At 49.2% G+C, this 15,074-nt stretch overlaps 2 protein-coding genes and 1 pseudogene across 3 annotated transcripts in view; 1 reads left to right on the plus strand and 2 right to left on the minus strand.

The window, feature by feature from the left end:
- Positions 1 to 4,561: 4,561 nt before the first annotated feature.
- On the minus strand, positions 4,562 to 7,498 carry LOC122423757 (phosphatidate phosphatase LPIN2-like). Its single transcript, XM_043441110.1, is given in 4 exon segments — positions 4,562 to 4,760; positions 4,763 to 6,028; positions 6,031 to 6,292; positions 6,294 to 7,498. Coding segments are annotated over 4 exon segments (2,664 nt in total). The 5' UTR covers positions 7,362 to 7,498; the 3' UTR covers positions 4,562 to 4,692.
- A 2-nt stretch (positions 7,499 to 7,500) lies between these two features.
- On the plus strand, positions 7,501 to 9,483 carry LOC122423783 (annotated as a pseudogene). The gene has a single exon (XR_006264219.1). The product of XR_006264219.1 is annotated as a centrosomal protein 43-like (transcript).
- A 3,978-nt stretch (positions 9,484 to 13,461) lies between these two features.
- Positions 13,462 to 15,074, minus strand: part of ANAPC5 (anaphase promoting complex subunit 5) — a 34,361-nt gene continuing 32,748 nt past the window's right edge. Inside the window, exons 16-17 of the mRNA XM_043441180.1 lie at positions 14,197 to 14,359; positions 13,462 to 13,843 (exon numbers count right to left, since the gene is read on the minus strand). Of these exons, the coding sequence (XP_043297115.1) occupies positions 13,632 to 13,843; positions 14,197 to 14,359 (375 nt within the window). The 3' untranslated portion in view covers positions 13,462 to 13,631. The remainder of the gene's footprint in view (positions 13,844 to 14,196; positions 14,360 to 15,074) is intronic.

Genomic DNA, 15,074 nt, shown 5'->3' on the forward strand with positions numbered 1-15,074 from the left:
CTGCTTTGAAGAAACCAAAATAAATATTGATCTTTCCCTGTTGCTTGTTAAAATATGCAATTCTGTGTTTACATTGTGTTACTCAAGTGTCTGTATTTTAGTAAAACACTTGAGCTAATACAGGCAAACACAGATATATCTGTGTGCATGGTAGTCGCTCAGTCGTGTCTGACTCTTTGCAACCCCATGGTTGCAACTCAACTCAATGCAACCCCATGGACTGTAGCCCACCAGGCTCCTTGGTCCATGGAAATTCTCCAGGCAAGAATGCTGGAGTGGGTTGCCATGCCCTCCTCCAGGGAATCTTCCCAACCCAGGCATCGAACCCAGTTCTCCCACATTGCAGGCGGATTCTTTACTGTTGAGCCACCAGGGACAGCTATGTAAAGTAAGAAGCTAGTTATGTGAGAAACATGTCCATTCAAATCTAAATTCAAACCAAAGACCCACTTCTGTCTGGAAGAATTTCCTGAAATACTATGACCCACACCCTCCTTGACTTCTCCCCTTTCTTAGCTCCTACAGCAAGGACTGGCCCACTTACTTGCTGCTCAGCAACTGTGTCTTCTTTTTCTTTTATATGTTTATTTAGTTATTTGGCTGCACCAGGTCTGATTTGCGGCACTTGGCATCTTTAGTTGTGGCATGTGAGATCTAGTTCCCTGACCAGGCATTGAACTCAGGCCCCCTGCATTAGGAACACAGAGTCTTAGCCACTGAACCACCAGGGAAGTTCCCACTGTGTCTTCTTTAGTCTTTACTTTTCACTTCTGCCTTCTGACTTGCCAATAGAGCGATACATTCCTGGAGTACAGGTAGATACCACAATGAAACATTTGCTTACTGTGAACATTGTGGTTGAAAGCAATGACTTTGGAGTCAGTCAGACCTAGCTGAAATCAAAGCTTCGCTAGTTACCAGCTCTCTGATGCAAAGAACTGACTCATTTGAAAAGACCCTGATGCTGGGAAAAATTGAAGGCCGGAGGAGAAGGGGACAACAGAGGATGAGATGGTTGGATGGCATCACCGACTCAATGGACATGAGTTTGAGTAAACTCCGGGATTTGGTGATGGACAGGGAGGCCTGGCGTGCTGCAGTCCATGGGGTCACAAAGAGTCAGACATGACTGAGTGACTGAACTGAACTGAGCCTTGGATGAGTGACCTTGGGTTCATCAGCTGTCAAATGGGGATAATAAACCTAACTCAGAGGCTTGGCTTGAGGTTTAGATACAATATTGTGTGTAGGGTACATTGATAGATAAATGGATAAAGATGTATAATATTTAAACACAACAGAATATTACTTAACCATAAAATGAATGAAATCTTGCCATTTGCAACAATGTAGCTGGAAGATACGAGGAGGGTGTTATGTTAAGCGAAATAAGTCAGAAGGTGAAAGACACTATATGATTTCACTCATATACGAAATCTAAAAAACAGGAAAACAAATAAAACAAAGCGAAACTCATAGACACAGAGAACACATTGGTGGTTACCCAAGGGGAAGAGGGTTGGGGATGGGCGAAATGAGTAAAAGGAATCACATGTAAGCTGATGGCTAGACTTTTGGTGATTATTACTGTGGAATGCACACAGACGTCACATCATAATGTTGTACACCTGAAACATAATGTTACATAACTATTTTACCTCAGAAATAAAAGATAATAACTCAGTGCCTGGCACTAAAGTGCTCAAAGGTACTATTAGTATACTTAGCACAGAGCTAAAAACCCCATCAGTTAGGTACAATGCTTATTAAAGTGAATTAGAACAGAGCTGAGCAAACACAATTGCCTTTCACTAACATTCAGCCGCTCTTTTTTTTTTTTTTTTTTGAGTTCACGTTTGTTTATTGTTGTAACATTTTGTTTTGAACATCAAACACTGCACCAAAATATGAGCCATTTATCTTCAGACAGTTATCTTTGCCATAAAGTAATGATGTTGACAATTTCTGACAACTCAAGAAACATATTAGTGGCACTGCTGTGTCTAATAATCAAATGTCATCATAGACCGAATGTAATGATTAAAATAAAAGAGCAACATTTCCCCTTCCTCTTCCTTTTCTTACCTTTAAAACAAACCCAAAAAAGTAGTTTTCACCTGGAAAGAGCACTTACTTTAAACCAAAACTCAATTTTTCACCTGTTTCATTATACCCAGCATTCTCTAAAGCGGAAAAACAAGGCTTCCCAGAGTTAACTATTGACGATACTTGAAAAGATGACAAAATCCCCTGGGAGAGTCTGTTTTCACCAACCTGCAAACAACTCAAGTCTGCTCTTGGCCTGTTCCTTTGGGTCTGGCCGGCACCTCTGAGGACACACTCCATCTGCAGGGCCATGTGCAGTCGGGGGTACGAACACTTCTGGCTCCGGTGGGTGGCTATCACTCCTGGATTGTCAGCAGCTTTTATCTCACATCATGCTAGGAAGTTTTTTCCTTTTTCCAGCTGAAAACTAGGTGATGTCTTACAGCACAGCAGATGTGGTCCTCACATGCAGGGCCGAGCCTGCCTGCTCTGGGCCCTTGAGCATGCTTCCTGAGCCCCGCAGAGACACAGATGTGGACACCACAGCCGCATGAGCTTCTGCGCAGACACCAAGGCAGGTGTACAGTTGGATGGATACAGTCGGGAGGGACGGAAAGAGGGAAGGGGCCACGGCCATTCCACTGGCGGAGAGAGTGACCCAGAGGCGGCTCCTTGAGATGTCGCCCGCCCCCGAGGGCAGCGAGCGGCCACTGCTCCTCCTCAGCTCTCCTCCTGAGGTCTGTGTACAAACACACTGAGGGCATCTCTCTTTCACAGAAAGAACAAATGTCATTTGTACCAAATGGCAATGGATTTTCATCACAAACAATACTTTTGTGACACTCAAGCGATCGTCGTCATCTACGTTCAGCAAGAGGGGCTCCTTTAAATGAGGAGGAACACTCAGGTTGATCAGCTTGTGTACCCAGCGGACCGGTGACACCCGCCGATCAATGTGCAGGGACAGGATGACATACTCTAGCACTGAAGGACACTGGGCGGAGGGGTCGGCCGCCCCAGTGCAGGTTCCCAGTCGTGACCCTCTAAGATGCCCCCATCCCGAGAGGAGAGCTCATCAAGGAGAAGCTGTCTCATGAGAGACTCTTTAAAGGACAACCAATGAAGGATGACAGGAAGGTATGTGTCAAGCTTTTCCGTACCGCACACAAGCCTATGCGGCTCCAGGGAAGGGCCTGCACCCAGCACAAGGCCAGGCCGTCCCCAGCAGCCATGAGATGAAGGAATCACGGGCGACTAGGATGTCACTAACGGGGCAGAACCTCACACAATGAACACAACCCAGCTTCCTGACCTGCTGTCCGTGAATAGGTCTTTAAATGATGCATCCTTGAACCGTTTGCGGTGGGAAGGTTTGCCCTGGGGGAAGCATGTCTGGTTTCTCTGGGAACACGGCTTCCGGGCTCTGCCTCCAACATGGCTCAATGGAGTCCGGGACCTTCAACCCTCCACTCTGGAGAGCAGCCACCCCCACTTCTCCAGCTCGACATGAACAGTACCGTGGTGGAGCAAACTGAAAAGAGGAGTGCCCCCAAAACTAGCAGGGAAAGCAAGAGGCGGACCCGAAACCACGGTGGGGGTAGGGGTGAGCACCGCTCTGCAGTATTTCACTATCACCCCCCTCTCCCCCGACTCTGGAACCTGCTCACTGCTTTCTCACCCAACACGGGGCTGCATGAGGTCACCACTGGTCCCAAGGGCCTCCTCTCTAACAGTTCTCTTGATTTTAAGCCCGAGGGGGCTGTCCGCACCAGCTCATCTCTGCAGGCTCGTGCTCACAGCCCTGGAGGGGCGTGTGGATGGGACCCTTCCTGAGTGGCTTGCTCAGTTGCAGGCAGGGGGAGGGGCAACAGACCCCTTCCCGGGGCCTGGCACAAGCACACGTCTGCATCTCTAGGCCTCCCTGAGAACTGAGCTTCCCTGCTGGCTAACCGACTCCTGCTGCCAGGACCACTCTCACGACATCACACATCCTGCAAGACCCGTGCCTTCCGGTGGGTCCAAGACACAACAGTTCAAGTCCCTGCCAAGGAACGGTCAGGGTGAGGAGGCGATGGTCCTTCCTTCCCCTGAAGCCCCAGGCACCAGAGCCAGCATCCTTCTTCCGTGGAGTAGGAGATGGAGGGAGGAGCCCGTGGGAGAAGTGAGCAGGCGGTTCAGACATCATCAATAACTGGACCCTGATTCCCTACAAGCAAGCCCTCCTCTCAGAGAGAGAAACACTCTCAACTGCCCAGTGGAAATTAGAACACTTTACTTTGTGCAACGTTTGGTCCACTCTTAGCTTCTCTTTTCTTCTTCTTAAATTATGCAATTAAAGGAGCACCCTGCACGCAACTCGACACAGAGCATGTGGGAGGCCAGGCCGGTGACTAGAGCCCGGGCCTCGGGCCTGAGCCCCTCGCTGTGCCAGCTGTCGGCACCACACGGCAGCCCTGGGTCCGGGAGGGCACAGCGGGGCGTGTCTGGCCCCGGCAGCTCCCCAGCCCATTCCTGCCGGCGCCCGGCGGGCAGCGCGCCGTCCCACACCTGTGGCCGGGAGGGTCCCCGCATCCTCTGTCCAGCAGAAGGCCGGTCGCCTCCCCTGCTGTGGGGGCCGCGATCCAGCCCCCCGCCAGGGGTGCCGCCTCAGACGAGGTCCTCCAGGTCCACCTCAGGGATCGGCTCTCGCCAGTAGCAGAAGGAGCTGAACTCCGGCATGGGAAGGCGGAATTCTGTTCCTTGTTGAGAAGCGGGAACACGTGTTCCACTAGCTCGCTCAGCCTGTGGTACGAGGACTTGTTTCCTTTGGTCCTTTCTTGTATCAGCTTGCCCTTGGGGTTCACGGTGAAGATCCTGCAGTCTGGGACACCCACTTGTCTGTAAGCATAGACGTCATTTGGGTGGTTCCCAAAGGCAGCGGAGAAGGGCTGCTGAGCTGGGGCAAAGAGATTCTTGATGTCAGTCAGACACTCAATCTTGAACTTCTCCGGCTTCTTTTCTATTACTTCCCTGTGGAAGGCAGAAAACAGGCTGCTGGGCGACAGCATGAGGGGGCCGCGGGGCAGGATGGTGCCCTTGTCGTTGACCCAGTGCAGGTAGCCGCGGGTCATGTTGGCCATGCCGATGGCGCGGGCCGAGCAGTACAGGAACTTGTAGCCATTCTCGTTGATGGAATGGTAGAGCTTCGCGATACCCTGGTGCGTCCAGTCTTTGCCCAGCTGCGGAAGAATCTGTCCCAGAGCGTCAGCCTTGGTTATCGTCCCGTCAATGTCGGAAATGATGACCTTGTCGTTCCAGTTCCACAGGTAAATGGTCCCGGCACAGCAGCAGGTGCCCTGATACTGGGTTGTGATACTAAACACGACATCATTTGGGCCATCTTGGAGGTTCAGTTTCGCGATCTGGTCTGAGGACAGATGAAGAGACTTCTTATAAGAGGTTGTGCCACTATGGCTTGGGGGTTCTGTGGGGGCGGAGTCCACCTTGATGGACTCTCCCAGTTCCTGGGACCCTTCCTCACTCGATGAGTCGTCCTCGGCCGACCTGCCGCTGGCTAGCTTTTTCGCGCTTGATGGCCAGTCACTGGGCGGTGGGACCTCCACTTTCCCTTCCTTGGCCTCTGGCAGCTGCTTGGTTATGCTCTCCCTCTTACGCCAGAACCACCAGCGGCCAGATTTCTTTGGCATCTTATGTTTGACCCAGGACTCGACTGTGGCCTTGGGCAGGCTCTTCTGGAAGACCTGAAGGCTGAGGACCATGGGGGCCGCCAACACCCAGCTGTAGTAACGGTTATATATCCGTATCACAAGGTTGGGATTGTCTATGAGTCCAGGGTTTTCTGTGAATTCATGGTACTTAATGATGTGCTCCATAAATTTCTCTTTGGAGATCTCTCCGTTCTCGCTGAGGCCGCCGCAGAGCGACAGGGTGACGTCGGGCAGGTCCATGGCGGAGTCCGAGAGGCACTCGGTGCCGCTGTCGCCGCCGCGCTGCCCACCGACTGGGGGGACTGGGAGCCGGACAGCGTGTCGGACTCGGGCCACTGCCGGGAGCCAGGCTCCGACTCGCTTTTGGGGAAATAGAGAGCTGCAACCTCAGGTTCCAGCGCCTTCAGGTCGTCCAGGTAAATATCATCAGGCCCCTGGTGTTGGCTTCTCTTGTGGACACCTCTCTTCTTGGAGGGTGAGTCGATCTTAGCAGCTGGTCGAGCTTCCGAGGGCGCCTCCTCGAAGGGGGGTGAGGGAGGCAGGCGCGGGGGCATCCAACCCCGCGGGGGGCTCCCGAGGGCTGGCTGCCGAGGCTACCCCGCCATGCTGCTTCCCTGGGGCTCGCGGCTTGGGCTTCACGATGGTGCAGACCGTCTCCCCCATGGAAGCATCCTTCTCGACCTCACTCAGGAGGCTGTCCTCGCTGGGGATCACCCGGAAGTGGGTGTTTTCTGACGGCGTGATCATCGCTGTCCTGGGGTGATACTCAGACCGCTCCCGTTTGCTGACCTTGGTGGACTCCGGGAACCCGCCCCAGGTCCACTCCATGTGGGTCTCGGATCTGAGCAGGCTCCCGGCGGGCTTCACTTCCAGCTCTGAGTCACTCTTAGGACAGGCCACTGGGGGGTACGGGTTGTCTAAAGGGGACCAGTCTCCATCAGACAAGGGGTAGTGGTCTCCGAAATGGAAGAGCAGGGGCTCTTTATGTTCTTCTTCCTTTAAGGAAGCATTTGAAGATCTTGCCGACTGGGCCCCCTTGTCATCGTCGGAGCTCAGGTCCACACCCATGGTGTCCTCGGCAGGGGGCGACACGGCCTGCTCCTCCTTCTTAATGTCCTGTTTGCATTTCTTCCTTCTTCGTTTTTTCTTTTTCACAGAACTGGGGGTGAAGACTGTCTCTGCTTCCAGGATGTGGGCAACATCCGAACTCTGAGGAGGTCTTTCATTTCCACCTGGTTTCACCAAATGGCTGTCAATGTCTGTAAAGAACTGATCTTCAGTAGGGATTGGTGAGGTGGCCAGGTAAGCAGGGAGCTTCTTATACTCCTCTTCTGTTTCCTCGACAAAGAAAGCTTCCCCGTTGTCGCCCAACTTCATGTGGAGATCCACAGCGTCGCCATTGATCTCTATGTCAATCACCTTCTCCTTGGACCTCAGGACACCCAGCTTCCCGAAGCGCACGTGGAAGGGTGAGCACTGGTAGGAGCCATCCTGCTGTCGCACAACCACCACGTCTATGCAACCGGACAGCGTGGCCTGGTTGATGCCCTTGTAGAGCTCCTTCACTGTGACGATCACCTGTCCCGCCAGCTGCCCCACATAATTCATGGTTTGAGACTGCGGGGACTCCGCTCCCGGCCCGCGCCGGCGCCCGGAGGGCAGGCGGCGGCCGGACGGCTTCGGCGAGGACCCGCCGGGCTGGGCGCGCTCGCGGGCGGCCGAGGGGGCGGGGCCGGCCAGGGGCGCGCGCGGGGCCCGGGAGCCCGCCGCCGCCGCTGCCTGGGGAGCCGCCTGGGCAGCAGCCGAGCCGGGCGGCCCTCATGAATGGGACGCGGCGGCGGGGCGGCCTTAGCCGCTCTTATGATAGGAGTCATCCCACTCAAGGGAACTGTTTTCTTCTTAAAAGATATGAAGTGGTCTCGGCCTCTCGCCCTGCGGGCTGAGGCGACCGGCGGCCGCTGGCGCGGCTTGGGGGGTTGTCTTGGAGAAGCAAGATGGCGGCGACGGCTGCCGAGGTGGTGGCGGAGGAGGACACGGAGCTGAGGGACCTGCTGGTGCAGACGCTGGAGAACAGCGGGGTCCTGAACCGCATCAAGGCTGAACTCCGGGCAGCTGTGTTTTTAGCATTAGAGGAGCAAGAAAAAGTAGAGAACAAAACTCCTTTAGTTAATGAGAGCCTGAAAAAGTTTTTAAATACAAAAGATGGCCGGCTGGTGGCCAGTCTCGTTGCCGAATTTCTTCAGTTTTTTAATCTTGACTTTACCTTGGCAGTTTTTCAGCCTGAAACTAGCACATTTCAAGGTCTTGAAGGTCGAGAGAATTTAGCCCGAGATTTAGGAATTATTGAAGCCGAAGGTACTGTGGGTGGACCCTTATTATTAGAAGTGATCAGACGCTGTCAACAGAAAGAAAAAGGGTCAACCAGTGGGGAAGGTGCACTGGACCTGTCTGATATACATTCTCCATCAAAGTCACCAGAAGGAAAAACAGGTGCACACACTCCTCCCAGTAAGAAGGCCAGCAATGATGCCAGTCACAGCGATACCAGTATCTCATCATCAGAGCCAAAGAGCAGAAGTAGTCTTCACTTACTGGCCCACGAAGCTAAAATCGGGTCCTTGTTAGGCAACAACAGTCTCGATGTCAATGCCAAAGCGCGTCCCGGTCCAGATCAAGATGACCTGGAAGGGGAGTCTCTTTGATGACCCCGTTCCTAAACCAGAAGCAGCGTACCGTTGGAGAAGTGAACCCAGTAAGCAAGCAGGAAGCCTTGCATCGCTCTCTGATGCGCCCCCCGTAAAAAGTGGACTCAGCTCCCTTGCTGGAGCCCCTTCATTGAAAGAGTCTGAAAGTAAAAGGGGAAACCCAATTCTAAAAGATGTTAAATTGGTCAACGATAAAATTGGATCACTTGGATTAGGGACTGGAGAAGATGACTATGTTGATGATTTTAATAGCACCAGCCATCGCTCAGAGAAGAGTGAGCTGAGTATTGGGGAAGAGATTGAGGAGGACTTCTCTGTGGAAATGGATGACGCCCACACCAGTGATAAACTGGAGGATCTGACACGGGACCTGACGGTGTCGCAGCTCAGTGACGTCGCCGATTACCTGGAAGACGAGGCCTAGGCCCGCGCGGCAGGGCGCTGTCGGCAGAGGACGGGACTCGGATCAGTTCCCTCCAGACAATCACTCTTTGCTGGAATGTCTGCTCCCTGTTGGTGCCTTGTGTTTCAAAGGATTACAGATATTTTAAAAAAGTAACTTTTCATTATACTAAACAAAATAATTCCTATTTGAGCCCATGTGTGGAAGATTTAATATTCCTAATTTGGTCTAGGTACATGCTTCTCTATGAAAGTTGATTAGGCTCAAATTTATCACAAGGAGGGAGCCGGTACAGTGCTGGTATTAAGCGCATCGCGAAGGCGGCAGTAGAGCTGTAGGTTCACGGCTCCACGTGCCTGCCTGCCTGCCTGCCTGCGGTCCGGCACCAGGGCTCAGGCGTTCGGCAGCAGGAGGGGCATCTGCAGTCGGAGGGGGCGGTGGTGGGTGGTTCTACAGGGAGCTGGCCCGTGGCCTGGAAGATCTGCAGTCTGGAGCCTGTCACTGTAAGTTGATAGGTTGACTTGGCTTTGCATTTCCTTCCGTTTGGGAGGTTTGTTAGACCATTAAGGTTATATTAAAATCCTCGTGTGTGTCCTTCTTAGTTTTGCTCGTTTTAAAGATTTAAAATCTGGAGGTGCTTGTGATTTTTTATTTGTGGAATTGTCCCTAATGCATTTGAGGTCACCATCCTGGGTCTGTGTAAGCAGTTTTATTCACAGGTTCTCCTCATTGCAGTTATTATTTGTAAAGATGCTTTGAAATATTATTAAATACCAAAATGCATCTAAAAAAAAAAGATATGAAATTAAGAATTGGCTTTGCTTTTTGAGTTTTCTTCTCTAAGAACACCAGAGAAACCTATTCCAGGCAAACAGCTCTTGTTGTCTTGACAACACAGATTGCCAAGAAAATAAGTAAACAAAGCATCTGAATCTTATTTTTAAGAAAACTTGGACAGTACAGGGAGGGGATGAAAAGCAAGACTTTAAAATTATCTCGCCCACTAGGAAGGCGTCAAACTCCTGCCAAGACTTTGTCTTTTCCTTTCTAAACTGTTCTGTGTTCTACTCACGCTGTCCACTGGAATGTTCCACCTCCCAAACCTTGAACATCCAGATAGAGACAGCAGAATTAATCGCACCAATGTACCTTATTTGTTGAATTCTCTCCCATTCAATAAGACCGTAGGAAAATGCTGGGATTAAAAAAAAAAAAGACACTGGCAGGGGGTGGCGGGCGGGGGGGGGGGGGGGAGGCTTCCCTTGTGGTCCAGTGGTTAAAATGCCAAGCTTCCAATGCAGAAAGTGTAGGTTCCATCCCTGGTGGGGGAATTAAGATCCCACATCCCACATGCATGACAGAAAAAGAGAGAGAAAGGAAGGAAAGAAGGAAGAGGACCCTGAGAAGTTTCTTGGTTTTCTTCAACAGGCAGTGAGATTAATATGTGTGTTAGTCCCAAACATAAACAACAGTATAAAAGGGAAAGTCATCAGCAGGAGCACAGATGAAGTTCATTTGCCTTCTATGTATTTTGAGAAAGAAGATAATTAATTAGCCTGACCATCCAAAAATGACAAAACATAAAACACTCTGAACAAGTAGTATTATTCAAGGTACCCAGATGAGCACAGGGCCCCCCAGGTGGCGCTGGTGATAAAAAACCTAACTGCCAATGCAGGAGACTTAAGAGATGCAGGTTTGATCCCGGGATTGGGAAGATCCCCTGGAGAAGGGCGTGGCAACTCACTCCAGTATTCTGCCTGGAAAATCCCATGGACAAAGGAGCCTGGCCAGCTGCAGTCGAGTGGGTCGCAGAGTCGGACACAACTGAGGCATGCACACACACAGATGAGCACAAAGGCAGCCTGATGAGAAGGAATGAGAACCTTATCACACCTGCACTGAACTCTGACTGGCCTTCCCTAGGGGGCTGAGTCAGGTCAAGTCTCTGGGCCTCAGTTTCCTCACCTGTAAAATGGTATTTGGCTCACAGGCATTAGAAACGGTATGTTGTGAAAGTACTTAGCTCAGCATCTGGCCTATACTGGGTACTAGATAAATGACAACTGATTTGATCAATTATGTATTCAACAGACAGAATGTTCTCCCAAACAGTAAAGTATTTTTCAAAAGTCTGGGGCAGACAGCTGTAGGGTAACACAACAGCAAGGTTCCCAGCGCTGCAACTTACTGGCTGTTATCGGTTTGGGTAGTGAGTGACTTAACCTCTTCATGCCTCAGTTTCTACATCTATTAAATGAGATTATTATTATTGCCTACCTCTTAGGACAGTTGTGAAGATTGTGTTCATAGTCAATGAAAATAACAACACTCTGTTAGTGTCAGACTATTTGTTCTCACCTGCCCCAGGACTGAAAACACAATACCATACCTGCTGGGGAGAGTTCCCACCGTTCCAAGCTCCTGGCATGGGTCATGAGCCCACTCCTCTCTTTCCCTTTGAGGATCTATCCTCAGGTCTCTGATAGAGACCCAAATGCCCATTGGCTATTTACTTTTAGTTTTCTCCTCCTCAAATGTCTTCTTCCTTTAACCAAACCATTAATTCTTTTTTTCTTTTATATTGAACTATAGCCGATTAACATTGTGATAGTTTCAGGTGGGCAGCCCAGGGACTCAGTCATACATATACATGTATCCATTTTCCCCCAAACTCCCCTCCCATCCAGGCTCCCACATAACATTAAGCAGGGTTCTCTGCACTATACAGTAGGTCCTTGTTTGTTATCCATTTAAAAAATAGCAGTGTGTACATATCAATTCCACACTCACTATCCCTTTTCCCCATTCTTCCCCTGAGCAACCAGAAGTTCATTCTCTAAGACTGTGAGTCTGTTTCTGTTTTGTAAATAAGTTCCTTTGCATCGTTTCTTTTTAGATCTGCATATAAGGGATGTCATACAATATTTCTTCTCTGATTTACTTCACTCAGCATGACAATCTCCAGGTCCATCCATGCAAATCATTGAGTCTTATACCTCTACATTAAACCTCCTGGAATTTTACTGTTCTGATTCTTCATTCCCAAATGCTTCACCAGGAAAAAAAAAAAAAAAAACTAATTAGCTGTAACCCAGACAGTTACGAGTTTGGGGGTCACTCGGATGTTTCCAAATTTCCATTTAACCTACTATTCCTTCCTGAAGAAGCCAGGCTCCAGTCAGCCAATCTCAGTCACAGACGGCCGGGAGCCGCAGACTCTTTTTATTAGCTTTGGATGCAGGCCTGGCAGGGTGAACGTGCAGCAAGCTGAGAACAGGGTCAGGCAGGAGACTTCACAGGGGTGCCAACTGTGCAGTCAAACAGGGCTCTGTGTTTAGACGGGCCTGTACCTGGTTTAACACTCTGCTTAAAATATAAGCCTGATATTTTTATTTTATTCTGGGCCTCACAGTTTATGTAGCTGGTCCTGGTCAGGTGTAATGATGTCTGGTTTTTATCACCCTACCTCTTAGAGACTTTTGTACACTAAGGGCAGAAAGATCCCTTCTTAGATTGGAAGGAGCTTAAGTACAATGACCAAAAATGACATTGGATGAGAGAATACATGGGAAGAATAGAAACTGATAATAGTGGTTACTTCCTGGGAGGAAGAATTACATTTTACTACACAGTCTCTAACAATATTTTACTGTCTACATATATAACCTTTCAAATAATTTTAAGATCTTTAAACATCAACATACCAATTAGTGTCTCTATCCACACTGAGTCTTTTATTTTCACAGCAGCTGTCTTTGGCCAGTGAACAATCGCACCCTCATGAGTGGGAGTTGTTTTACAGTTTCAAAGAGCTCTGGGGGTAAATTGTTTCCCATCGGAAGGTTTAAATTTAACAGAGAAAGAGCCAATGATAGAAGTGGCAGGATTTGGTTGGTTCCTTGTTGCTGTTTTGGATTTGAAACACAGGGATTTTTCTGTGAATTGCTGAAGACAAATTCACAAATTCACAAATTGCTGAAGAACAACAACCGGCTTCTGCTTAATTGCAGGGTTGATATATGTAAATAAGATACAGTGCATATTTGAGTGATAGCATCCACGCACCTCTGAGCTTCAGACCCTTTCTCAACTTATAATCACCTTATTCATGAGGAATTTCTTCTCTCACCCCTCATTTACTAAGTAAAGAAAAAACATACTCATGCAGAAGAGATGAGAAAGTCAACACCCAGAAAGTGACTGAAATATGCTTCTTGTCATGGGTCCAAAAACCCATAAAAGGACCTCTTCCATCTTAATCTCCAGTCAGGGATTGACATGTGCTAGCAGGCACACGCAGGCCCACCACGAGCACATGTCCAGCAGAACAAAGCAGGGCAGCCTCGAAGGAAAACTCAAGCCTCTGAAAAACCGGCCTCAAGCCCCTTGAGAGGTCTACCAATAACCACAAGAGCTCTTGTCTGAGCACAGATGCAAGATGAATTTTACACAGTGGTGGAGAGTGTGCACAATTTCTAATAAGATATTGGCAGTTTTGCCCAGAGAGAATATAATCTTTAACATTTGCACTAATTTAGCAATAAACCAGGCATTTATCAAGAAAAAGTCAGTATCCTTTCTATCTTTTCAAAAGAAAGAAAAGGGAAAATAAATGTGTTTATTTTAGCAACAAAATAAGACAAGACTAACCAGAATGCAGTTTACTGGTAAGACAGACCATCGAATACATCATTTATGTGGAGGGAGGGAGCATGAACGAGTCCAAAATCTTGTACCCTACACAGGCATCCAGCGGGGGTGTTCTCACTAGAGAAGATTTATCAAGGGCACCCCATGAAAGGGCAGGTCCTGATGCAGCTGCCGGAAGAGCATCGCACACCGGTTCCTCTCCTGAGTCTTCCCCAGGGTGTGGTAGAGTCTGGCCTGGAAGTAAACGACGTCTCTGATTTGCTCTTTGCAGTCGACCTTTGCAAAATAGTTCTTGGCTTCGTTGAGGTTCTCAATGGCGGCCTCCAGAGCTGTTGGAAAGTGGGGGAAATACCACACATCTTTAACTCAATGCTTCACATGTAGGTTTCAGAACTTCATATCTATTTTTATTGATTTAGCATGTACCAGAAACTTTTACATTCTACTCTTTGAGAAAGGAAAAAAAAAAACAACCTAGGTCTTTAGTCCTGCTTTCCAGCCTGGCACCTAGTTCTGCAGGGTTAAAATAACAATTCACTTGCCTTCAACCTTCATGCAAGCACTCAAGGGAAAGGACTTTAAATGCTGCATGAAATTTTCACATGGATTTGTGAACACTCAAACTTTTACCAGTCTTCTGTAACAGAATTTATTGCCTAAAGATCTTTGTATGGTTTCCTACCTTCTGCTTTCTTCAGTGGCTCACAGGAAGCTGCTGAAGCCACCTGGCACTTGGCCACCAAGAACATGGCCCGGCCTTTGTCCAGGACAGCCCCGTCAGCCAAGATGGGCTCGATGGCCATATGGAGAAGACTTAAGGCCTGTTCTGGGATTCCAAGGATGAGCTGAAAAAGAAACATCATGGTGCTACACACACCCACACCCACTGCCCACTGCAGGAAGGGCTTCTTTTCTGGCTCTTCTCTCCTGAATTGCAACGTCTGGCTTACTTTCTCTCTAACATGTGCTATCTTTAATGTGTACCACACTCTTAGAGAACAGAATGCGTGACCATCTGATTTCAGACTACAATAGATAAAGGCGGGAGTAGTTATTTATACCATAGAAAGGTTTCTGTCTCTACAAAAATCTTTTACATCGATGATCCAAAAAGGCTGAAGTAGCTGTATAAGGGAGGACTTCCCCAGGGGCCGGGGTTCCCTCATAGCTCAGTTGGTAAAGAATCCGCCTGCAATGCAGGAGACCTGGTTCAATTCCTGGGTCAGGATGATCCTCTGGAGAAGGGATAGGATACCCACTCCAGTATTCTTGGGCTTCCCTTGTGGCTCAGCTGGTAAAGAATCTACCTGCAATGTGGGAGACCTGGGTTTGATCCCTGGGCTGGGAAGATTTCCCTGGAGAAGGGAAAGGCTACCCACTCCAGTATTCTGGCCTGGAGAATTCCATGGACTATATACTCCATGGGGTTGCAAAGAGTTGGACACGATTGAGCAGCTTTCACTTTCACTTTCCCTGGTGGCAGAGTGGGTAAGAATCCACTTGCCAATGCAGGAGACGCAGAAGATGCAGGTTTAATCCCTGGGTCGGGAAGATCCCCTG

This window comes from Cervus canadensis, chromosome 1, assembly GCF_019320065.1.
Source record: "Cervus canadensis isolate Bull #8, Minnesota chromosome 1, ASM1932006v1, whole genome shotgun sequence".
Taxonomy (NCBI): domain Eukaryota; kingdom Metazoa; phylum Chordata; class Mammalia; order Artiodactyla; family Cervidae; genus Cervus; species Cervus canadensis.